Here is a 24118-nt window from a genome sequence, read left to right on the forward strand (position 1 = left end):
ACAGGTGTTGGTTTTGAAGATGGGAGGGTATGCTCTGACCACAGTGCCCATGACGCTGGTCTCTTCCTCCCGAATCCTCTTCATGAATTTGCACACCATCTGTAGCAGAAGGGCAAGAAGCTGGGGATATTGCATGGAGTGCTGCACACACGGTGCTGGGCTGAGCAGGGACAGCAGGCCCAGCCCAGGTGGGGGTGGCTGCAGGTACCTGCGCTGTTCTTTGGAAGCGGCCACGGGTGCGTTTCTTCTCTTTTGTGCGCTCCACGGCTGCATCTGGGAAAGAGCGAGCGCAGCCAGAGCTGAGGGGCTGCGGGAGAGGCCGGAGAACACAGCCCAGGCAGGAAGAGCCCCAGGATGCTCCAGGGGGATGGAGCATGGCCACTGCGGGGTGTCTGCCTGGCCCCTCTTCTGTCCTGTCCATGGGCATTTTCCAAGGGGATGGAACAGGATGGGATGGGATGGGATGGGATGGGATGGCATGGCATGGCATGGCATGGCATGGCATGGCATGGCATGGCATGGCATGGCATAGGGCCAAGTTAGCTGCAGGCTCCAGCCCTGCAGCCCAGCTCTGCCACTCACCCTCCTGAGGTGGTTGGAACGGCACCACCTCTTCGGCCTCCTGTGTTGGGGCAGCTCCAGGGCCTTCTTCCTTGTCCTCCATGCCCACCAGCTTGGGCACTCTCGGGGCTCTCTGCTCCATGGCTGTGCCTGGAGCGCGCCCCAGCAGCGAGCCCAGCCGGCGCCGCTCCTGCAGGGCCTCCTGCGCCGTCCCTGCGGGCGGAACGCGGCTGTCAGCGCTCGGCTCAGGGCCAGCAACGGCCCCCGAGCGCTCCTCACCCGCCCCGGGCCGGCCATGCCAAGGCGTTCGCTCCCAGGAACGCGGCACGGGAGGCTCGGGGCCGGCGGCCGCGCTGCCGAGCGGCAGAGCTCGGGCCGGGGAAGCCGCAGCGGAGGCGGCGGGAGCGGCAGCGCCGCGTGTGTCCTCCGCGGGCCCCGGGAGGAGCCGGGGCCGGGGCCGGGGCCTGGGCGGGGACTGGACCCTGCGTCGGGGCCGGGGCCGGGCTCGGGCCAGGCGGAGGCAAAGGGCGGCGATGCCGCCCCGGCCCCTGGCACTGATGCCCGCCCGGCACCGCCACCGCCAGTACGGCCAGAGCCGGGCGGAGGCGAGACCGCGGCGGGACAGCCGGGGCCGGGCACGGGGCAGCCCCGCCCGGGGCCGGGGGCGGGCCGGGGGCATTGCCCGGCCCGGCAGGGGAGAGGGAGGCGGGGAGAGGGGAGGGACGCCGGGCAAGGGACTTTGAGGGAAGGGTGCCCGACAGCGGGAAGGGAGGGAAAGAGAAAGAGAGAAAGAGAGAGAGAAAGACTATTCAAAAGTATATGCTTTGCTGCTTCTTCCGGTGCTGCTGCCGCCGCTGCTGCTGCTGCCGCCGCTGCAACTGAATCACCGGGGCCGTTCGTCCCCGTGTCCGTTCCCTGCTCGCCCCACGAGCCCCACGTTCGAGCCCCGCGCGCCCCGGGGACAGCCCCTCCGTCTGGCCAAACACGGGAACTTTGCAGCCTTGAGCCCACATGCAGAGCCCTGACTCCTGCGCACTGGCACAGCGATCCCCTCGCTCCCTGCTGTGCATTGTCCTTGCTGAGGGTCAAACACTGTCGGGGCACCTTCCCTTGGGGTAGGATTCCTGCCTGAGCCCAGCACTGCACTTACATCTCCAGTGTTGCTTTCCTGTAAAAACAGGGGAAGGAAAACTCTGTGTGGCTCATGGCATTTTAGTGTCTAAAAATCACTAAGTGACCGATCTTAGAGGTGAGGTGCATCTGGAATTACTGGGATGCAACATGAAAAAGGGGAGCATAGAAATAGATAGGGGAAAACATCTTGGATTGTTTCTTTCACTTTCATTTCACTTCTGGAAAGCTGTTTCAGTTTTCCAGGAATCTTCTCCTGTCTGCTCTTCCCAAGAATTTCTCATGGAGAACAAAGTCAAGCTTCTGTCACGTGATTTGCCACCAGGAAATTAAGGCACTGGTGAAATTTTCATGATGACTGTTTGTGCTGGCTTAGGGCAAATTTTGGGAGGAAATCTCCAAAAGGGGTCCGTCTAGAAAGCAAGTTCAAGCGTCCCCTCCCCCTACTAGTTCCGGAAAAGACTTCCCTGGAGAAAAGTGAAAAAACCCCAGTTTATTAAACAAGTAAAGTATTCACAAGCATGAAAAATGAATAATATTAAATAAGACATCAGACAGTGCTGAAGAGATGGCAAATTCAGAAAGTCCTTTTGGTGGGTTGCGGTTGGCTCACTCGGTCTCTTCTAAGTCCCTCTGGTGCTGGAATGCAGTGTCCCAGAGCTCGGTGGGCCACAGGTGTGAGCTGCAGGTGTTTTTCTGGGTTTTCAGTCCAGAGCAGGTTTAAACAGCTCCAAGAAAAAACAAAGTCACAGTCCAAGGAACTTCTCTGCCCCAGCTAGCTAAAAAAAAATTGTTAGGCCTGGGCTGTGAAGGCACCGGGAAATTGGTGCCCGAACCTGTAAATTTCCAAATTTTGGCTTTCTGTGCCAGGAAATCACTGGGCTTGGTCTGTGCCAGCACCAGGAAGTTTTCAGATCTGGGCGCTGGCACTGCCAGCAAACACCAGATCTGGGTGGTGTCATTGCCAGCGACAGAAATCTGCCAGATCTGCTGGCACTGAGAAATTTCCAAATCTGGGTTCTGGTTACATGAAACACAAGATGTGGGGGCGTTACCAGACCCAGTAGCAGGAAGATGCCATGGGTTTTGGATTTCTGTGCCAGCAAATTGCTGTGCCAGAACAGGGAAATTTCCAGATCAGGGCACTGGCATTGCCAGCAAACAGCCCATTTCAGGCTCCAGGAAGGACTGGATCTGGATGCCTTCCTCTTTTCTTTCCTTCTTTCCTTCCTTCTTTCTTGGGATCCTGCTGCCAGCAAACTCCAGATTGGGCAGTGCTGGCAAGGGGAAATTGCCAGGTTTTAGCTTTCTTTGCCAGCAAATTCTAGACATGGGTGGTGCCAGATGAGGAAAATTGCCAGATGTGGGCACTGGCAGGGCCAGCGCACACCAGATCTGGGTGGGAAATGTGCCAGCACCAGGAAATTGCCAAATGTGAACTTTCAGTGCCAGCATATTGCTGGAATTATGCTGTGCAGGAACCTGAACAATTTTGCATCTGGGTGGTGCTGGTGGCAGCACTGGGAAGCTGCTGGGTTCTGGCTTTCTTTGCCAGAAAATTGCTGAGTTTAGGTTTTGCTGGCACTGAGAAATTTCCAGATGCTAATTTTCCAGTGCCAGCAAACTGCTGGAATGAGACTGTGCAGGCATCTGAAACATTCCCGATCTGCGTACTGGCGGTGTCAGCAAACCCGAGATTGGGTTGCTGTAGGTACCAGGTCTTTGCTTGGTTTTGGCTTTCTTTGCCAGCAAGTTGCTGCACTTAGGCTGTGCCAGAATATGGAAATATCAATATCTGGGAACTGGCAGTGCCAGCAAACACCACATTTCAGGAAGGACTGGATTTGGACCCGTTCCCTCCCTGCCTCCCTCCCTCAACAAGGTGCCAGAGTGGCTGGAGAGCAGCCAGGCAGAAAGGGACCTGCAGGGACTGATTGATGAACAGCAGGCTGGACATGAGGCAGCAGTGTGCCCAGGTGGGCAAGGAGGCCAATGGCTCCTGGCCTGGCTCAGGAATGGTGTGGCCAGCAGGAGCAGGGCAGGGATTGTTCCCCTGTGCTCAGCACTGCTTGGGCAGCACCTTGAGTGCTGTTTGTAGTTCTGGGGCCCCTAATTTAGGAAGGACATGGAGGGGCTGGAGCGTGTCCAGAGAAGGGCAACAAGGCTGGAGAGGGGTCTGGAGCACAAGTTCTGTGAGGAGCGGCTGAGAGAGCTGGGGTTGTTTATCCTGGAGAAAAGGAGGCCTAGGGGAGACAAGCCGATGTCAGGGCACAGGTTGGACTTGATGATCTCCGTGGCCTGTTCCATCCTTGCTGATTCTGGGATTCTCTGAAGCCACCCTTGCAGCAGTTGCAGGATGAGCCCTGGGCCTCCTCTTCAGAAGCTCCAGCAGCCCAGGTCCCTCAGCTTCTCCTGCCAGCCCCAAAGCCCATCCTGTCAGTCCTGCAGAGCCTCTGCAGCTCCTCCTCACTGCCCAGAACAGGGAGCCCCAGAGCCAGACACAGCAGCCCAGATGTGCCCCCCTGGCCTGGGGTGCCTCTGGCAAGGGAGCAGCACCAGGCACTGCAGGAGCCTGCAGACAATTGATCTGAAGGCCAAACCTCCTTAGCTCCTTCTGAAAGAGCAGGAACAGTTCCTCATTCCAATGAGGTGGAATGCTGCGCACTACAGCTCCATGTGAGGACTGGACACAGGTTTTCTCCCACTGAGTGCTGTGATGGGTTCTGCAGGAGCTCTGGGCTCCTGTGCTTGCCAGGCACAATGAGGAGAGAAGGAGCCAAGTGCACTGATGTGGAAATGGATTTGTAGAAAGTTTTTAGGGCCTAATAGAAGGCCCACACAGTATAAATCTGTATATAAATGATAAGACAAGAAATAATAACTTAAAAATTTCCATGGAAGAGGACAGATATTGTTGAGAGAGAAATGGAACTGGAAAAAAGTTTCAAAAGATGGCCTTGCAAAAAAAGACTTTGGAAAAACAGAGCTATGAAAGATGCATTGTAGTGGGACCCACACGGGGTAGTTTTAAATAATTGACTTTAAGGCATCTACAACATGGCATGGCAAAAAGCTGATAGACCAAGAAATACTGTAATTAGGAAATAGTTGGCTTCTTAATTGTGATGGCGTGAATTATAACATCTGTATTGTCTCACCCTTCTCATGAGACTGAAAATGGAATAAAAGTTTTTAAAACACCTCTCAGTTGCCCCATCTCTAGGTCAAGAAAACAGTATTATCCATCACACTGACACACCTTTGCCTCGAGCATAGCCCAGCCTGGACCAAACACACTGAAAAGTTTCCCCTTTGGCCCATGTCTCAAAACGTCAGGTCTGCTGTTTGACAACTCATGTTGGGTTGGTGTCAAGGAGTTCCCTCAGAAATACGGGGTTTGTCTTCCTCTGTGCCTTCCCCTCCACAGCCTTGGGGATGCTCCTGTGTGAAGCCATCTGTCTCACACAGCTTGAGACAACTTCAAACAGGATATTGTGCAATAAATTGTTTCCTCTAAAGTGTTCCGACAATCCCTTTCCAGCAATAGGAAATTATTACTAATAGATGAAAGTGGAAAATGCCCAACAGTTTATTAACAAACAGAATCCCCCCATGACACGCGTTACAAGAAGGCGCTGGGGTCTCTCTCGGAAGAACAGGAGCTGTCACGGAGCAGTTCCAGCAGCTGATGGAAGCTCGGGGGCTCGTCCAGCATCGGCTTTCTCCCATGGCAGAGCTCCATGGAGCGGGCAGGGCAGTGAAGCAGCTGGGCTGGAGCCCCTCGCTGCCTTTTCTCCCCGGCGTGGCTCAGCCCACAGACTCTCGGGCTGGGAGCGGGGCCGCTCCGCTCCTGCCAGCACCGTGTCCCTGGGCTTGGACAAACAGTTTCCTGCCAGGAGAGCCCTGCACGCTGCTCCACAGATCTTTCATAAAGGCCCAAACCAACTCCAAACACTCTGTCTGCAGCAGCTTTGCACAAATGGCTGCAGCAATCCAGGACAGCTGCACGTGAGTGTCGGAAGGCTCTTGTCTTGTTCCTGCCAGCAGAATTCTTGATGATCTGATGCAGTTTTATTCAGATGTAATATGAAAGCTGCGTTTTTTTTGTTAAAATATTTCATGATGAGTAACAAGCCTTGGGAGCATGAGGTGCTGGACTGACATGCAAAAGCATGAGCATATCCTCCAAAGTGGCCAGTTTAATTGTCCATTTTATTACTCTGGTATTTACTCCACACTAATAAGGAAAACCAAGCTTTGCTTGGAGGCAAAACAGGCATGGAATACACTACAGTCCCTCACAGGCTCAGCAGGGATGGCAGTGACACAGCAGGCAGTCTGCTTCATTGTGAACCACTACAGAGCTACATCCCAATCTGGTTTAAGTAGCATGGTATTATTAGGAGCTCCTTTTCTGCATGAGACACAAAAAGGAGATCCCAAATGATCTTCATGCAAGCATGCAGTAAAGAACTGCTCCTGCTATCCTAACAAAGCGTTTGCTTTGGCAATTACACTCTTTCCATTCATCTTTTGATGCAGACACCTCAAGTTTTCCCCCACACCCGTGCAAGGCTGGCATTCACTGTTTCACATTTCCTGTTCTTCCCTAGAGATGGTGCAGTGGCTGCTTTGAAACAAAAAGCCCTGAGATCTGGACAGCTTGAAGGAGCATGAAGTGCTGATTAAGTGCTTATATTGGTAACACCCAGGTCTGCACTGCCCAGTGCTCTGAGGCAGCAGCAGCAGCAGGACCATGCATCATTCCTGTTGGTGGATGTTCATGTTTCTGGTGTGCAAGAACAATGACTTTGAGGAGGGACAAAAGTTCCCCTCTTCAAACAGTGGGTGTGCAAGGAGATGTGTATTTTCACAGCCTTTTCTAGGATATTTCAGAATAATCTAAGAGAATATTGTGTCATGGAGTAGATCCCTAATTTTGTCTCCAGAGAAATCCCCAAAGGGCACATTCATTTTGCTGCTGATGGCAATCCCATAAGCTCATGGACCAGTTTTCCCTGCAACGTGCCACCCTGCCTGGGCTTTACTAGGCCAGGACTAGACCCAGAGCTAAGCAGACACAGGCAGCCAGGTGACATTGTGCAACATCAGAAGTTGGCAACCATGAGGACTTTGCTTTCAGAAGGTTACAGTTTGCACTGGGCCCAGAAGTGTTTTTCTCTAAGGCAAAGCAAATTGAAATGTGAAGTTTCAAAGCTTCAAATGACTATGAAAGGAAACTGCAGAATAATTTCTGGAAGGGCAACATTGTCAATGATCATGCAGCCCACCAACAGCTGGAGCTGAATCCAGAATTGCTTCTTCCAGCTGTGCAGGAATTCATTCCACTGGCAAGCACTGGTCCATGGGAACAAATGTTCCCCTAGCTCTGGGCTGAATGGCACCCAGGCTGCAGTGCAGATTTGAGGAACCCTTGTCACTTGTTATTGGCCTCCCAGTGCACTCATCCTTCTGCAAACAAGGTGCAAACAACACAGCTGGACTGCTGTCCTGGGTAAATATACATACAGGTGACTTTGCCAAAGCAGTGCATCATTTCCCAGTGAAATACATGACCTCTTCTTACCTATGGAATTGTGATTGAAGACACCTGTGAGCCAGATCTGTGGGAGATTGCAAAGGAGCAAAGCTTTGGGATTAGGGCACACTTCTCTTGGTTTCTTTGCTCAGGCTTTTGGTGAGCACAGAACACACTTAGGTAGAAAACCTTTGACTACTATACAGGAACTTTTGGATCCATTGTCCACCAAACATGTCAATGTGTGGCCCTGTTACAATGACAAGTTGAAAACAGCAGCACAAATGACACAAAGAAAACATGGCCAAAGAGGAAGAAGAGAGGCCCAATGAGGAAAGGATGTGGTGAGACACTGGCACATTGACTGAGCTGCGTCCCATAATTTCTAGGCTAGCAGGTCCTGGTCTCACATTCTCCTCTTGATTTATTTAAATGTTATTTATTTTTTACTTTTTTCATCATCAAAATAAAATATATACAATTAAAAGTATGACATCAAATTTTAAAGATACAATCAAAACACATTAATTCAAAACTACATCTAAAGATCAGAACATATGTACATCTGTAACTGTCAAGCCTAATGCATCAATCCTATTCTTCAAACACTCTCCATACAGGCGGCAGCTTCTTCCTGATCTTGGAGGAAAGAGAGCTCTTCTGGATGGGATGTGAGGACTTTGTGGGTGAGGGAACATGGGAAGTGTCCAGAGAAAACTTTTCGGTAAGACTCGGTAACCAGTCAGATCTGCAGAATGGAGACACAAAGTTTAACACAGGCCACCATGCAAACCTAAAGCATCTGAAGCTCCATATTTCATGGGACACATTTCCTGCAAACTTCTAAACAGCTGCACAGGGAAACATGCTCCTGCTGGCAGACACTGAGGCAGGCCAGGGCAAAACCCTGAGCCCTTCCCCAGAGCTGGCACAGGCACAGCCTGGCCTCTGGGCTGCCCTGGGACAGCAGGGAGCCCAGAGCCCTGTGCTCCCCAGGAATGGCTCAGCTGCACATGCACCCTCCTGCTCCTCTGCCTGCCCCACAGCTCAGCAGCCCCACAGCTCCAGGGGCACTGGCAGCAGCACAGCCCATTGCAGGGGCACATGCAGGGCACAGCTGTTGCCTGGCAATGGGCACAGCCTCTCTGGGCTGCCACAAGACCCTTCCTCCCAGCAGAGAATAGCTCACATCCAATCTCACCTCTATGCGAGGCTGAGCCACACTTAAAGGGAAGAAGTGAGTTAGGTGAACTCCCACCTTTATCATCAACATATCTAATGGATGTGGCACACAAGGGGAATAATTTTTAATTGTTGAGAAATTTTATTTGGTTTTATTTCTTATGGGACTAGCCTGCATTTAATTCCTCTGAGCAGTATCGAATAAGCAAGTCTGAAGGGAAAGATAGAAGGCTCCAATGATAGAGGGGAAAAAAGATTCTTTCTTAAGACTGGGCTGTGAATCCACAGGAAAAACCCACACAGCTGTGACTGTTATTTCTGAAAACCACGATGACCTCTCAGCAAGCAGGCAGGCCTTATTGGTGCTTCTATAGCACCGTAACCCCACCCTCAGGGTTGGACCCAATCAGCAAACAGAGGAAGAATGGGAAATTTATCTGTAGTGAGGCCCAATGCTCACTAAGATGGCAAAGAAAGCAAGAGGACTTGCATCTCATGACCATGTCCAATCTGTGGCCAGCTGTGGCCACAGTCCCTGTCCTGGCTGACCGTATGAGTGATTTGGCCACTGTCAAAATGGAGAAAACTAACTAAACTAATGACAGAATGTTGTGATGCTATGGGTGTCCTTGCAGGATCATCTGTAGCTGTCAGCCACCTACTCTGACACAGAGCCAGCACTGACCACCATGGAGCAGTTTTCTCTGAAATCTGGGGGGATTATTTGGCTCCGGCCTTTTAGCTCCCTTCTATCCTCACCTTTTCCTTCAGGATTCTTTCCTTTTCCAGTAAAATCCATGTTTGAACCCGTGCTTCTGCTGGCAGAAGTGTCTGGGTTTGAGTTTCGGAACGCTCTCAGAGCAGTCAGCACTGGGAGCTCGGTCCCAGCCTTTGAACAAGGCCGGGTGACTCCAATCACTGGCGCTCGGCACAGAGGCAGAGCCAGACACGTCTGCTGCTGCTGGAGCCGTGTCCAGCACAACCTGCACCAGCCCAGCGTGGGGCTGCCCCTTTGTGCTGCTCACCATGGTTCTCTCGTTTCCATGGCTGCAAAGCCCCACCCCAACTCCATCCCTTCCATTCCCTTCCCAAGGGCAGCCAGCCCTAAGCCCAGCCAGGCCAGGCCTGAGAGTTTCACACTGTCTAGGAAGGAGACCCTTTCCAAAGTTGCTTTTCAAGGCCTTTATTTCTGCAGTTCCCACTGAGTTCTGGGTTGCAGCTTGTTGTGTGGGATTTTGTTTAATTCTCTTCACATCAAACCAAGTACTGGGACACAAACAATGGCACCAGGGGTGGAAGTAAAAGAAGCTTTGCATTCCCCAGTAGATGACCACCTAATTCAGCTGGCTGATAGGTGAAGGGAGCAAATTGACAATCCAAACATTCCACTTTTGCTCTGCTTCATTGTTCCAAGGGTTTATTCCCTGCTTTCTTTATTGCAGAGACACCCAAACCCAACATAAACATGATCTGCCTCAAAACATTTTTGATTTTGGCAGTTCCTGAAAATTCTAAATTTTCTTAACAGTAATATCACAATAGGCAGGTCATTCTGAAATACTCTCCAACAGAGCAGATAAAACAAATCATGCTTGATTTGGCAGAACCAAGCCTGAGCCATGGGACCCATGGGTCTGATCCCCTTTTCTGCATCTGCCGAATCATTTCTTCAAGTCTCATCTCTCCTATCTATTTGAAGAAGCTTTGCACTCTGCATTAGATGCCCCCAGTATTCAGTGGGCCAATATGATCAGTGTATCTGTAGGGTGTAAATTGGCAATGCAGAGTTCTCCTTTGTTGTTCAAGGGGTTTATTCCCGCTTTCTTTCCTGCAGACACACTCAAACCCAACATTGCAACACCTGCCTCAAAACAATTCTCATTTTGACGGTCCCTGAGAATTCAAACCTACACTCAGAGCGTTTCCCCGTCCCCAGGGACAGGCTCCAAGGCTGAGGTCTCACCTGCATGGGATGAAGAAGAGCTGCTGCCCTTGCCAGCGGCTCCGGGGTCTCGCCGTCAGGGCTTTGAATGCAGCTTTTGTACACACTCTGCCTCTCTGAGCCCAGCAGCATTCCCGGGCATCAGCAGTGCTGCTGCAGGCCAACATCCTCCAGGCACAGCTGCAGCAAGGAGATTGCAACAGAGCCTGGCTGCAGGAGTCTCCAGCCTGCAGCAGCCCTTCACCTGCGGCGGAATCATCTTGCGCTGCCATGGGGGAGCAAAGGGGGTGAGGGGCTCTTTGCAGATGAGGGTCTCCTCCATGTGCTGCTGCTCGCTGGGCTGATACAGCTGCTGGTGCCCTCCTCCACAGCTGTACCAGGAGCCTGTCTGGAAAAATAACACTACCAGTGCCAGTGCCAGCCACCCATCCCTGCCATGGCCCTGCCCACAGGGCGTCCTGCCCACCAAACTGCTCCAGTCAGGTGATGTCAGACACCATCAAAATACATTCAGACAATGCATTTTCCACATTCTGGCAAAACCATGGCCATACAGGCCACATGCTGGAGGCAGACTGCTGTTGGCAGAATGGGGAAGCCCCAGCAGCTGCTCTCCCCAGGCTGGATGGCCATGGCAGAATAGGCAAGTCTCTCACTCTGCCCACTGCTTTGACCAGTGCTTTGGACATGTTCCCACTGAACTCAGGCTGCTGCTACAGCAGCACCATGCCTTCACATATTTGATAACAAAGAGTTGGAATGGCACACAAGACTGCCCCAAGAGCTACAAAAAAAAAAAAAAAAAGAGGAGTGGGGGAGGGGGCAAGTGAGTCAGAATAGTTCCTTCCTTTTTAATACAAGCATACGTGAATTTAAGCAGGGACACTGGGTGAATCATATCGGGGCCTGGTTTATAAGCCTTGTCTCTAGCAATTCCCACCAGTCTGCAAGCATTTTCAGTAGAAAGGGGTAGATAAGATTTTACAGCACATGCATCTTGATTCCATCTGGCCCGCTCCCTCGCCCATCGAAGATCCTGGGCACATTTCCTCCTCTGCTCCTTGGTGGCCCCGGGGAGGCTCCAGAGCCCTCCCTGTGTGTGGAACAGTTGCTGCAGCACTGCTGCACCTTCATGCAAGCAGTGTCCAAGGAGCAACTGCACCAGTTCAGTCTGAAACGGAATCCTTAGTGCACACAAATGACAACTGGTGTTATAAATTATCAAATTGTGAGCCAAAATTATCAAAAATTTAGCAAAGATTTATTAGTTTGTCTGCAAGACCGAAGTTTGGTCTTCAAAACTACCACAGCCAAAGAGACAGCGTCAAGCCCAAGATCAGCGCCGGGTGAACACAGATCTGACATCCCCAGTGTCAGAGTATCCCCACTTCACGCTCGCGGCTTCGCGCGGCGAGGTTTTATACAGTTTATTCTGCCTGAGGCAAAGATGACCAAATTTTCTTTGTGTCTCTTCACATGCATCGCTGTTGCTTTCCATGTGCAGAGGTGGACAAAAGCCTTGTCCAGGAGTGCCATTGGTGTCAATAGGCTCCGGGGAAGCCGTGTATTCAGATATATCAGGGTGGCGCTGCTGACTGTCTTGATAGATGTAATCGGCAATGCGATAATTGCTTTTGGGTGGCTCTTGACATCTCGGGAAACCAATGATCATCACCCTGGAAGCTTCTATTCTTAGATTAAGGCATCAATGGTTATCTTAACATGCGTCCAGGAACTAGTTGAATCTGAATAAGACAGCTGCTCCCGGCCAGGGTAATCAAAAGACGTGGCTTGGATTTCACAATATTTTATACCATACATTAATAGCATGAATTATCCCTACCATATATTACAGCAACAATGCTCCATGCCTACACAGGGACAGGAAGAGGGCAGAACCAGAGACCATCGTGGCCTAGCAGTGAGCTTTGGGTGTGCCTGAAAGCAAATGGAGCAGCAGCAGCAGGGAGGGGCTGAGACTCGGGAGCATGACCGTCCCAGCGGCTGCAGCGCTGTCAGGCAGTGCCTGCACGCTGGGTGCAGTTCCGGCAACTCTGCTCTCCCCACAAGCTAGGAATCGCAGCCCCTGCCTCAGAACCAGTCAGAAACCCAACCAAGTGAGACCAGAGGCAGGGGCCCCTTCCCCTCTCTCTGGGGCATGGCTGCAAAACAGCCACAGCTGTGTCTTCCTGCGCCTGTGTTTGGGCTGTGCTGGGCCCAGAGCCGGCCAGCTTGTGCTCCGCTGTGCCAAGAGCGTTCTGGGCAGGCAGGCAGGCAGAAGTGCTGCTTGCACAGTGGGGAAGGGGCTCACGAGAGCCACCTGTGGGAACAGGGCTCTGCTCCCTGGCTGGGAACAGCCTGATTTTGCTGCCGTGAGCGCGGGCAGGAGTTCAGGCACTTGAACGTGCAGCAGGCAGCTCTTGTTTCTAGGGGGGCTGGGGCTGCATGCCACAAGGGACATGAGGAAACAGGCTCAGGAGAAGGAAGATGGGCTCGAGCTGGAGTGCGTGTGCTACAAGGTGCAGAAGTAATTGAGCCTTGCCAGGGTTTCTTAAGTGTGTGTTGGTGTTCCCCAGAAAATGGACACATCTGGGGAAATGCTTTTGGATGAGAGGGGCTTGCTTCCTACGCAAAGTGCTTCCCCAGGAGCCCCCAGTGAGGTAGGTGCAGCTGTCTCCCTTTGGCTCCCTGCGCTCCTTTCCGTCCTTGAGGCCCCTTGCACTTGGCAGAGGGGCGTGGCAAGGGAGAAGGCTGTGAAGAGCAGCTTTGGCATCTGCCTGGGCCTGCAGAGCCCAAGCCAAGCACCAGCGGCAGAGTGTGTTCCCCTCCTTTGAACACAGGACAGAGGGGGATAATCTCTGTCCAGCCAAGAGCGCCAAATGCCTCTCAGAGAGCTGGGAATTCAAAGGCCTTTATGCACACATTCATGCCATCTTCCCTATCTGCTGTGTTTTAACTCTTGGCAAGATGCGTTTGCCTCTTGCTTGCTGGAAGCTGCTCTGCTCCGGGGCCGCCAGCGAGCTGGGCTGTGTGGGCTGGGCACTGTGGAGAGTCCTTCCAACCGGGCGCGCCATGGGTGGGGAGGGGGTGGCCCCGGGGCAAGTGGCAGCAGTGACCCTTTGTGACACGGTGCAGCAGGTTCCCCGTGAAACCAAAAGGGACAGCGTGTCTGAGCAGTCCTTTGTGACATGCACTGACATAGGGGCTGGTGGCGACATGGCCATGCCACAGTGCTCGGTGCACATGGCGGGACGGGAGGTGACAGAGCGGTGCTGTGAGGCAACCCCACACAGCCGGCTCGTTGGTTGCTGACCCAGAGCTTTTCCAAGGCATTCCTCCTGCAGCTGGCCTCACGGCCAGACCTCAGGATTCGGTGACTCAGAGCTTTTCCTAGGCATCTCCCATCCCTGCAGCTGTTGCCCTCGTGGCCAGCCTTTGGGAGCTCCATCATTCACCAGGAGTCTCCTGTCCTTCTGGCAGAAGCCCTTCGAGAACAGAGTGCAGGACTTGCTGTCCTGTAGCCTTCCTGAGGCTCCTCTGTTGAAGGTGCCTGCAAGGCACAACTGCAGCACTCGCTGACTCGGGCCTTTGCCAAGGCATCTGTCTGGAAGGTGCCCTTGAGGTCAGATAGCGGGATGGCAGGCAGGCTCAGCCTGTTCAAGGGGCTTCGGGGCAAGAAAAGCAAAGGCCCTGCAGCTGCCCCAGTGCAGCAGCCTGCAAAGCCACAGCAGTTGCAGCCACTGCAGCACGGTGAGTGATGGACCTGGGCCGCAGGGCCTGTGCCTGCAGCCGTCCTGGCCCCATTCCCATCCCATCCCATCCCATCCCATCCCATCCCATCCCATCCCATCCCATCCCATCCCATCCCATCCCATCCCATCCCATCCCATCCCATCCCTGCGGACACACCCATGGACGGGATGGGACAGGGGCCATGGCTGCCCCCCCGATGGCCATGCTCCATCCCCTGGGCTCCCAGGGGGCTGTCCCTGCCTGGGGAGCGCAGGGCTGGGCTGTGTTCTCTGGCCTCTCCCGCAGCCCCTCAGCTCTGGCTACACTCGCTCTTTGCCAGATGCGGACAAGGACTGGACTCAAGAGCAGGAGCCCACCCGTGGCCGCTTCCACCGAGCCGCGCAGGTACCCAAAGCCATCCCCACCTGGGCTGGGTCTGCTGGCACTGCTTGGCCGGGCCCCGCACTTGGAGAAGGCCATGGAACGTCCCTCTCTTCCCACCCGTCCTTCTGCTGCAGACACTGCAGAGGTTCTTGCGCCTTCAGCGCAAAATGACTGGCGGCTCCACACCCGAGGGCACGGCCGAGCCCAAATCCAGGCCCAGCGAGCTGCGGGCAGAGGCTGCTGCCAGCACAGTGTCCTCTAACCTGGCCGCCAGCTCTGACTGGGAAACGGATGAGGGCTGGGAGGAGGCTGACATGGCCCTGACAGAGGGCATGGCCACCACCAACACCATCCCACAGGGCATCCCAGAGACTGAGGCCATGCCCACACTCACTGTGAGTCCTAGACCTACTCTGGAGTTTTTCCAGAAGGGTTTTTATTCTCTGCAGCAGCCTGGGGCCAGGGCTGAAGGCCTCCCAGGATCACGCAGCCCCTCAAGCCATGTCCGCTGGCCCCCCTCAGCCCCATCACAGTGGGCTGGGAAGGCAAGCACTTCTTGGGGGAAGCTGCGCAAGTTGCTCCCTTGGACAGCACTCCAAGTCCTCCCTATGCCGCTTCCTCCAGGTGCAAGGTTCCTTGTGGTGAGTGCCATGCTGCAGAGACTCACGTCCTGTGAATCTGTGGACACCGGGCTGCAAACGGCCATTGTCAGCCTGACTGAAGAACACCCTGCCCCCGTGGTGATGAGCCTCCTGCGCTGTGCCCCAACGTGTGACGGGTACGGGGCAAAACTGCCTCAAGAGCTTGGTGCTCGCTGGCCTGGAGGGCCTCTTCCCCTGTACAGCCTGTCCAGCGGGCTCTGCCAGACAGGCAAAGAGCACCGGCACCCTCGGGCCCCTCTGTTTCCCGAGCTTGCTGCAGCTGCACGGGACACGGTACTGACGCACAGCTCTGGTCCCACAGAGTCGCCGCGCTAATGTGGAGAGCCATGGGCACCTCGGAAGTAGCCCAGTTAGAACATCCGGGACTTATCGGGGCAAGGCCACCTATACAATACATATATTTTACTATGACTCAAATGCCACCTATACCCCTGCACCACTGGGGCTCACTTGTTTCCTTCCTATGGAGACCATTGTGACACTGGGGATCATTGTGGAACCAATGGGCCATGGTGACACTTCAGGCCCTTGTGGAACCTGTTACACTGTAGGAACTTCTGGAACCAAGGAGAACATTGGGACACTGCAGGGTACCATGGATGCAAGGGGCCATTTTGACACTGTGACACTGTGGGGCCTCATGGAATCAAGGATGTCTTTGTGGCTCTGTTGGGCCGCATGGTCCCAAGGGACCAGTGTGAAGCAGCAGGGCTTTGTGGAACCAAGAGGCCATTGCTGCATTTCAGGGCCTTGTGGAGCGAAAGGGCCGTCATGATCCTGTGAGGCACCGTGGATCCCTGGAGACCATTGTGGCATTGCAAGGCCCCATGGAATCATGGAGACCCTTGTGACGCTGTGGGGCCCCATGGAACCAAAGGGCCACTGTGACCCTGCAGGGCCTCATGGAAGGAAGGGGCCATTGTGACACTATGGGAAGTTGTGGAACCATTGGGGGGTTCCACAACCCCCCAATTTGGGCATTGGACACAGCAAGGCTTCATGGAACAAATAGATCATTGTGACACTGTGAGGCCTTGTGGAACCATGGAGACCATTAAGATCCTTAAGGACTTGTCTAACCACGGGGCCAATATGACACCTGAGGGCATCGTGGAAGCAGACAACCACTGTGGCACTGCAAGGCTTCATGGAAGCACAGAGCCATTGTGACACTGGAGAGCCCTGTGGAAGCAAGGGAAAACCAAAGAGGTATGGTTGCCTTGGTCTCCCAGGGGTCACCTGACAGATCTGGCTGACCTTGGAATGTGGAAGGCCGCTCCCATCTGCCCCTGAAACACTGGGGATCTGCACTTTCCTTCTTATGGAAAAGAACTGTCCATCTTTTCCAGGTATCCATGGCCAAAATTTGCATTCCACCTCCAAATTTCTCTGTATCCAAGTATTGCTGCCAGACTAAAGCTGCCAGGATGGACAGATCTGGCTGGTCTTTAACTTCTGAGTGGCAGAACTCACCTGTTTTCCAAACACTGGAAAGGGCTCTGTGCTTTTCTTTTATGGAAAAAATCATCCTTCTCCAGGCAAAAAAATTCTGAAATTAGGATTCCACATTCATAATTTTGAATATCCAAGGGTTGCTCCAAGCAAACCTCCCAGGACAGACATGTCAGGCTTGCCTTGGCCTCTGGTGGTTGCTGTTCATCAGCTCCTGAAACATGGGGCCTCCGTGGCTTCCTTCCTGTGGAGACCAATGTGACACTTGGGAGCCTTGGGACATGAAGGGTCCACTGTGGCACTGCAGAGTACCATGGATCCAAGGGACCATTGTGACACTGTGGAGCCTCGTGGAACCCAGGACATTTTTGTGGTTCTGTTGGGCTGCATGGACCCAAGGGACCAGTGCAAAGCAGTAATGTGGCCAGTTAGCCCAGCTGTAACTTAGAGTCAGCCAGATTTTACCCCAAAAGAATTTGGCAGGAGTTTCAAGCCCTAGAAATCATTTGCTTAACATGTTCCCCCATAAGCCTTTAGTGTTGCTGTGCTAACTTGTCCAAGTGTCTACTCCCTTATTGGTTACTTGTTTCCCCTAAATGGTTATTGTTCTAGTTTTCTACAGCCAAGTGTCTATGTTGTTGCTTCCCTTTCGTCTCAGGTCTTTGGATCCTGCCCCTCATAGTGTTCTCAACTTCTCCATGTTTATTGTTTTTCACCCTGTTGTTAAAGTTCCTTTTAAACAACTCCATCAAACTCGCTCCTTTTCATTTTTGCCACCCTGACCCTGAAGTCAGGGAGCCAGAGAGGTTTGTTGCAGCCACCTTCATTGTGACATTTGAACAGGGACCATGATATTCAGGGCTCCCTGTGTCAGTCACATCAGCTGGGGTTAGCTGATGGATAGGCCAGTGCTCACTGGGATTTTGCATTGTGCCGGGCCAAGAGGATTCAGGGTTGCTTCAAGGGACCTTGCCCAGGATCTGCAGGGACGATGAAGGTTTCACCTCTATAGAATCGTAGGTGGGTTTGGGGAAATGCAAGACATTTATTGCCCATTTTGCCGCTGTGTTTTTACAATACACACCCATGTCACAACATTGATTTAGGGTGTTTCGGTGGCTCTTCCCCATAAGACAAAGAAAAATGGGCAGCCAGATGTCCACAGTAGAAAGGAGCATATATGGATCCTTTAAGTTAATTCTCACTGATCATGACGAAATATTTTCAAAGAACGAAAAAATATCAATCATGAGGTGGATCATTAAAAATTTTCCAGATACCTCTGCTGTCGAAATCCATACCACTGAATTTTGGGACTCCATGGGAGTTAAACTGTACAACCTTTTGATCAAAACAGACTCCATTGCAGCCCACATGCTCCCCATGTTCCTACACCATCCTTGAGACCCCTCACCAGCAAGTAGTGTGTTGAAAATTCAATCCGTTGGTCACTCCTAACTCGGGACCTCCCCCCAAACCTTGATAAAGGTCTGCCTTTATCAGACCTTTCATGATGGTCCAAGATGGCAATGGCCACGCAGTCTTGGAGCATTATGACCTGGAGAGTTAAGAGGGAAGGAGCCTGAATGTGGCTTGTGAGACTGACCATCCTCCCCCCATCTTGGTTCCTCCACTTCCTGGTACCACAACCTTCTCTTCCGCCCTGAACGAACCTCCAGACTCCACCCTCACAACTGCAGGTCACACCCCCACTCTGAATCATTCCACCTCCACCCTGGGCCATGCCTCCAAAACTTCGTCCCAGAAGTCTGCCATCCTAAATCAAAGCCCTTCCTCCCCAACACCTGAAAAAATGGCAGTGCCCTTTACATCACCCTCCAGCAACAATATAACCCCTATGGTCAGAGATACTAAGCCAAACTGTCACACTAATTTTAATACAAATTATTCTGCTCCAAGTTATTCTTCCTCCCCAGAAGAGAGTTTGGATTCCCCAGAGCCACATCACCCCTCAACCCCAGAAAATCCCTGGGAAATGATCCAGAAAGAAGCAGCTAAGCAAGGAGAGTGGTAAATAGTCTCAAAACTCCTTGTTATCCCCGTATGTTATGAGAGAAGGGGGCAGAATCCCACGTATCAGCCATTGGTTTATGGGGAAATCAAGGATCTTTGTAGGGCAGAAAAAGACCATAGGAGGGAATTACCTTGTTTTAATGGCCTAATGAGGGCCATGTTTACTCCACATGTCGTAACCCCCTATAATTTAAAATATATTTTGACCATGTTGTTGTCACCTACGGAATACACCCTGTGGGAAGGGGATGGAAGTGTTTGCTAAATCAATTAATAGCAGACTATGCTAATAATGAGGCAAGGGTGGAATTGACAATCAACCATCTAGCTGGAGAGGGACAACACAGCCCACTAGATAATCAAGTAGTAGGTATCTCCAGAGAAGTATTGGATGATATCAAAGAGATGGCTTTGCAAGCTTTAATCCAGGTATCAGATGGTAGCATCCCCGGTTTGGACTACCTTGAGTGGCTGCAGCTAAAGCTTTAGGACAATTAGACAATCCTGGGTGCCTGTTAGGTAAGCAAACCAATGCTACCTCCCTCACATTGAATGGCTTGCTCTCAGACACAGAGACCATCAGACAGGCCACCTTGCACAACAGCGATAGAGTTTTTACTCTGGGCACATGGGCAAGGCTGTGCAGACTCTGAGGGCATGTGTGGCATGAACCTCTCCAGCCACAGCGAGTCAATCCACAAGAACATTCAGGTACTGAAGGAAGGGTTCAAGAAGCTTCAAGTGGAAAACAAAGACTGGTTCAATAAACTCTTCCAATCCAAGAGACTAAAGGGTTGGATGAAGACTAGCTAAAACAAGACTATTAATTCTCTTAGTGGTTGTTGTTGTATTGTTAATTGTCCCATGTATTTTTTGGTGCTTTTAGAAAGCCTTTTAAAATTCTTTCAGTTCCATCTTTGTTGTAAAACAGAAAGGAGGAAGATACCCAACACAGGATTCTCATGGACTCCTTGGAGGAGAGAATTGGAGGCCAGGATGGCACAAAAACCTCTCAGAGACTCAGTGTGGGAAGGGAAATCCTTAAAGGCACATGAAAGTATTCTTAAATCCACAAAGTACCTTAAAATCCTTGAGTATCTCCAGGCATTAATGAGCTCCACTCAGTAGTGGAGTGTCAGTACAAAGCTCTCAAGGGACTCATTAACGCAGATAATTGGGGCCATGATTGCACAAACCTCTCATGAAGTCTGTATCAAAAGGAAAACACCAAGTACCTTAAAATAACTGAAGTACCCTGAAGTATTAATGAGCCCCACTGAGTGTTGTTACTGACAAAGCCTCTCCAGGGACTAATTACAGTAGATAATTGGAGGTCATGATTGGACAAACCACTCAGAGACTCCAAGGCAAAAGCCAAACCCAAAGTCCTTTGAAAAACCTGCAGAGAAGCTCCTGGCACAGAGGCAGCTTCTGGCAAGGGCAGCGCTGCAGAGAGACAGCTCTGGCCAGGAGCAGCTCCTGTGCACAGCCCAGCAGGGCTGGGGCACTGCCTGCAGCCACCCTGGGCACAGCACAGAGGGGTTAAACTCAGCCTGGGCTGGGAGCACAGAGCAGAGCTCACTCGGGGCTCACTAGAGCAGAAATCATCCCAGGTTTGAAACAGTCATTCCCTGGCTGTGGGAAGAGAAGCTGCAGTTCCTACAGGGATCTCCTGGAGCTGGCACATCCCACAGCTTTGAGGACCTTTCAGGAGGACTCTCAGAGCTGCTCCAGGGCAGGGCTGTGGCCCTAGGGCAGGGCTGGCTTTCCCTGCTGCCCCAGCCCAGGCACAGCCCAAGGCAGCTCCTGTTGCCAGGCTCTGCTGCAGGGCTGAGAAGCCGGGGCTGCAGCCAGGGGTGCCAAGGGCTGTCCTGCAGAGCAGGGTCCTGCAGCCCAGGGTGCTGTGCTGGGGCAGGGACTCTGCTGCCTGCCAGGGACAGCTCTCAGCCGGCCCGGGGAACTGCTCCCAGCGCTGGGGAGAAGCTGTGGGGGGAAGGAGCCACCCTGAGCAGGGCAGGGGCTGCTGCTGAGAGGGGCTGGGTGGGGCAGGGCTGCTCCCAGCTCCAGACCAGCCTGGGCACAGCTCCGGAGGACCCTTCCCAAAGAAGGTAAGCATGGGATTGCTGGAAAGATCAGGAGCTTTCCTGAGAGTGTTTTCAATTTCCTTATTGGAAAAGCATGGGAAAGTTGGGGTGATGACAAAAAGGTTTATACATTTTATGCATTTTTATATACTCAAAGCTCTGTTAATTATCATTACATAGTCATAAATCTACAATCCTTACTTAACACTGCTACATTCTTAATTAACAGTATTAAACTACTATTATGTACTTATGTAATTATAATCCTTAATTAACTCTTGTACATTTCCTAACCTTTCTCTTGGATTTTAGAACAATAAGCTCACTGTCTAAATACATTTCTGAAATACTGTCTTATCAGTCTTATTATCCAATAGTTTTATTATCAGGAAGAGAACCTACAAAAACATTTTTCTAATTGACCAGAATGTGAACAATCAGAACAAAAAGTGAAGGCAAAGAAGCCCATGGACCCACTCCAATGGGTTGACCCAGGAGTGTGTAACTGCGGCAACTGAATCTCCTATTGGATGTTCTTGTTAAATATCCTAATTAATCAACCTTAATAAATTGTTGAAATCAGGGGCCAGGATGTGCTACTTCCCCACTGGGACACCTGGACACTTCCAATAAATGTCTCTTTTTTTATTTTACTGTTCTAACATTTTTGCAAGGGGTTTTTTTCTCTCTTGATTATAGACAAAAGGGGGATGAGAGAAGCAGAACAGTAATTGTAAACCCAGAATCACAGAACATTTTGAGTCGAAAGGGACACACAGGATCATCCAAGGAATGTTTGAACATTTACAGAGACTCCAGAACTGCAACTTTGGGTGGCCAGTCTCTCTGCTGGGAGCCTCCCAAAGGGCCCTCAGCCACTCCTCAGCCCTGGACAGCAGCAGCATCACCTCCGCAGGGCCCAGCAGGGCTCTCCTGAGCTGCCCTTGCCCAGCTGCACACAGAGACTGCCCCAGCCAGGGCCCTGCACACAGGCAGGTTTCTGTAGGGCCCCGGCCAGGGCACACAGGCTGGCATGGGCTCTGTGAGCGCTGGCAGGGACAAGGCTCCTCTCAGGAGGGAATGTCCAGGCCCAGGGAGATGCTCAGGGAAGGAGAGGGGGCTGAAGAGAGCAGTTCTGGGGGCAGGATGAGGGCACTGTTGGTGTGTGGGAGGTGCCGGGCACAGCTGGGCACGGGAACACTGTCCTGAGTTCCCGGCTGTCTCTGCCCTGCCCTCTCAGGCACAGCACCACAACGTCTTCTCTTGGTTCTGCCCTGCCCTGATATTGTCACTGTTATCTGCTGCTCTCAGGGAGGCTCTGGCATTTGCAGCAGCTGAGTCTGGCTCTGCCCTTGGCATTCCTGCCAGGCAGTGGTGTCCATGGGAATGGGGTGTCCAAGCTTCCCTGGCACCTGTGGGGCTGTGGGAAAAGCAGTCCATGGGAAAGGGGAATGAGCTGAGTCCGCTCCCTGAGATCCCATCATGGGCACAGCCAGGGATCTCCTTGCTGTGCCCTTCCAAGCTCTGAGCTGCCCTCCTGGGTGCAAATCTGTGCCAGAGCCTCTGGGAGTTCCCTGAATGTCCCACAGGGAAGGGCAGAGCTGCCAGAGCTGAGGAAATGCTGCTGTGTTTGCGAAGGGAGCTGTGAGTGTCCTTGGCACAAGGGGGTGCAGTGACCTTGCCCAGAGACCTTGAGAGAGGGTGAGAAATTCAGGGGTCCCTCTGCTCTGAGCAGGGTCTGGTTTATCCCAGGGTGACCCAGGAGTGTGACTGTGCTCTGACTACAGCCAAAGGTGCAAAGCAGGGCAGCTGGGAACAAGCCCATCCAGCCCCTCTCCTTCCCTGAGCCACAGGGAATCCTTTGCCTCTCATATCTGTCAGTGGCAAACTCTGAGTGCAGCAGAAATGCTGGGGATTTCTGATCTCAGAGAGCCAGGAATGATGTGTGGATAGGAAAACACTTCCTAAAACCAACTCCTGCCATCATTTGGTCTTGGGAGTGCAGATGCTACCAATCCTATCTCCATTAGGAATGATTCCCCTGACAAATCCTGAACATCCAGCCTTATCCCTCTGCCACATGGCCACAAACCCAGAGCAGCGGGGCAGGGATGGCTCCAAGAGAGCCCCTATGCACACCCCTGGCTGCTCCTGGCACACTCAGCCAGAACAACTGGAGCTCAGGCACGGACCTGGATGAAGGTTTTCCCAGAGCAGGAACAAGGCTGGGTGAGTCCCAGTGGGACAGGCTGCAGGGAATAGCCCAGGCTTGGCTCAAAGTAGCCTCTCCTGACTTGTCACTGTCCTTTCTCCATGAACAGATCCCCATGCCCAGCCACAGCCAATGTCCAACAGCAGCTCCATCAGGCATTTCCTCCTGCTGGCATTGGCAGACACGCGGCAGCTGCAGCTCCTGCACTTCTGCCTCTTGCTGGGCATCTCCCTGGCTGCTTTCCTGGGCAACGGCCTCATCATCAGCGCCGTAGCCTGCGGCCACCACCTGCACACGCCCATGTTCTTCTTCCTGCTCAACCTGGCCCTCAGCGACCTGGGCTCCATCTGCACCACTGTCCCCAAAGCCATGCACAATTCCCTCTGGGACACCAGGACCATCTCCTACAAAGGATGTGCTGCTGAGCTCTTTTTCTTTCTGTTCTTCATCTCAACAGAGTATTCCCTTCTGACTGTCATGTGCTACGACCGCTACGTGTCCATCTGCAAACCCCTCCACTACGAGACCCTCCTGGGCAGCAGAGCTTGTGCCCATATGGCAGCAGCTGCCTGGGCCAGTGCCTTTCTCAATGCTCTCGTGCACACGGCCAATACATTTTCCCTTCCCCTGTGCCATGGCAATGCCCTGGGCCAGTTCTTCTGTGAACTCCCACAGATCCTCAAGCTCTCCTGCTCAAAATCTCACCTCAGGAAACTTGGGCCCACTGCAGTTAGTGCCTGTTTGGTAGTTGGCTGTTTTGTGTTCATTGTTTTCTCCTATGTGCAGATCTTCAGGGCTGTGCTGAGGATCCCCTCTGAGCAGGGACGGCATAAAGCCTTTTCCACCTGCCTCCCTCACCTGGCTGTGCTCTCCTTGTTTGTCAGCACTGTCATGTTTGCCTACCTGAAGCCCCCCTCCATCTCCTCCCCATCCCTGGATCTGGCCCTGTCAGTTCTGTACTCGGTGGTGCCTCCAGCCCTGAACCCCTTCATCTACAGCCTGAGGAACCAGGAGCTCAAGGATGCAGTGTGGAGACACATGACTGGATGCATTCAGGAACATTAAACTGCTGGCCAGTTTCTGCAAATCACTTGTAATAAAAGCATCTTTGATACTTCTTCCTGCTTTCATTTTGAAAGTTTTTTCCTTTACTTTGATTTTTTCATACTGTCCACAAAGTAAAGCCATTCTTTTGCCATGTCT

At 52.4% G+C, this 24118-nt stretch overlaps 1 protein-coding gene across 1 annotated transcript; it reads left to right on the plus strand.

Annotated features, from left to right (window-relative positions):
• Positions 1-13427: 13427 nt before the first annotated feature.
• LOC141731641 (olfactory receptor 14I1-like) lies at positions 13428-23980 on the plus strand. Its single transcript, XM_074558055.1, has 5 exons — positions 13428-13629; positions 14428-14492; positions 14606-14866; positions 15131-15341; positions 23025-23980. Exons 1-5 carry the CDS (start codon positions 13428-13430, stop codon positions 23978-23980), a joined length of 1695 nt encoding a protein of 564 aa, XP_074414156.1.
• The last annotated feature ends 138 nt before the right edge of the window (positions 23981-24118 follow it).

This window comes from Zonotrichia albicollis, chromosome 24, assembly GCF_047830755.1.
Source record: "Zonotrichia albicollis isolate bZonAlb1 chromosome 24, bZonAlb1.hap1, whole genome shotgun sequence".
Taxonomy (NCBI): domain Eukaryota; kingdom Metazoa; phylum Chordata; class Aves; order Passeriformes; family Passerellidae; genus Zonotrichia; species Zonotrichia albicollis.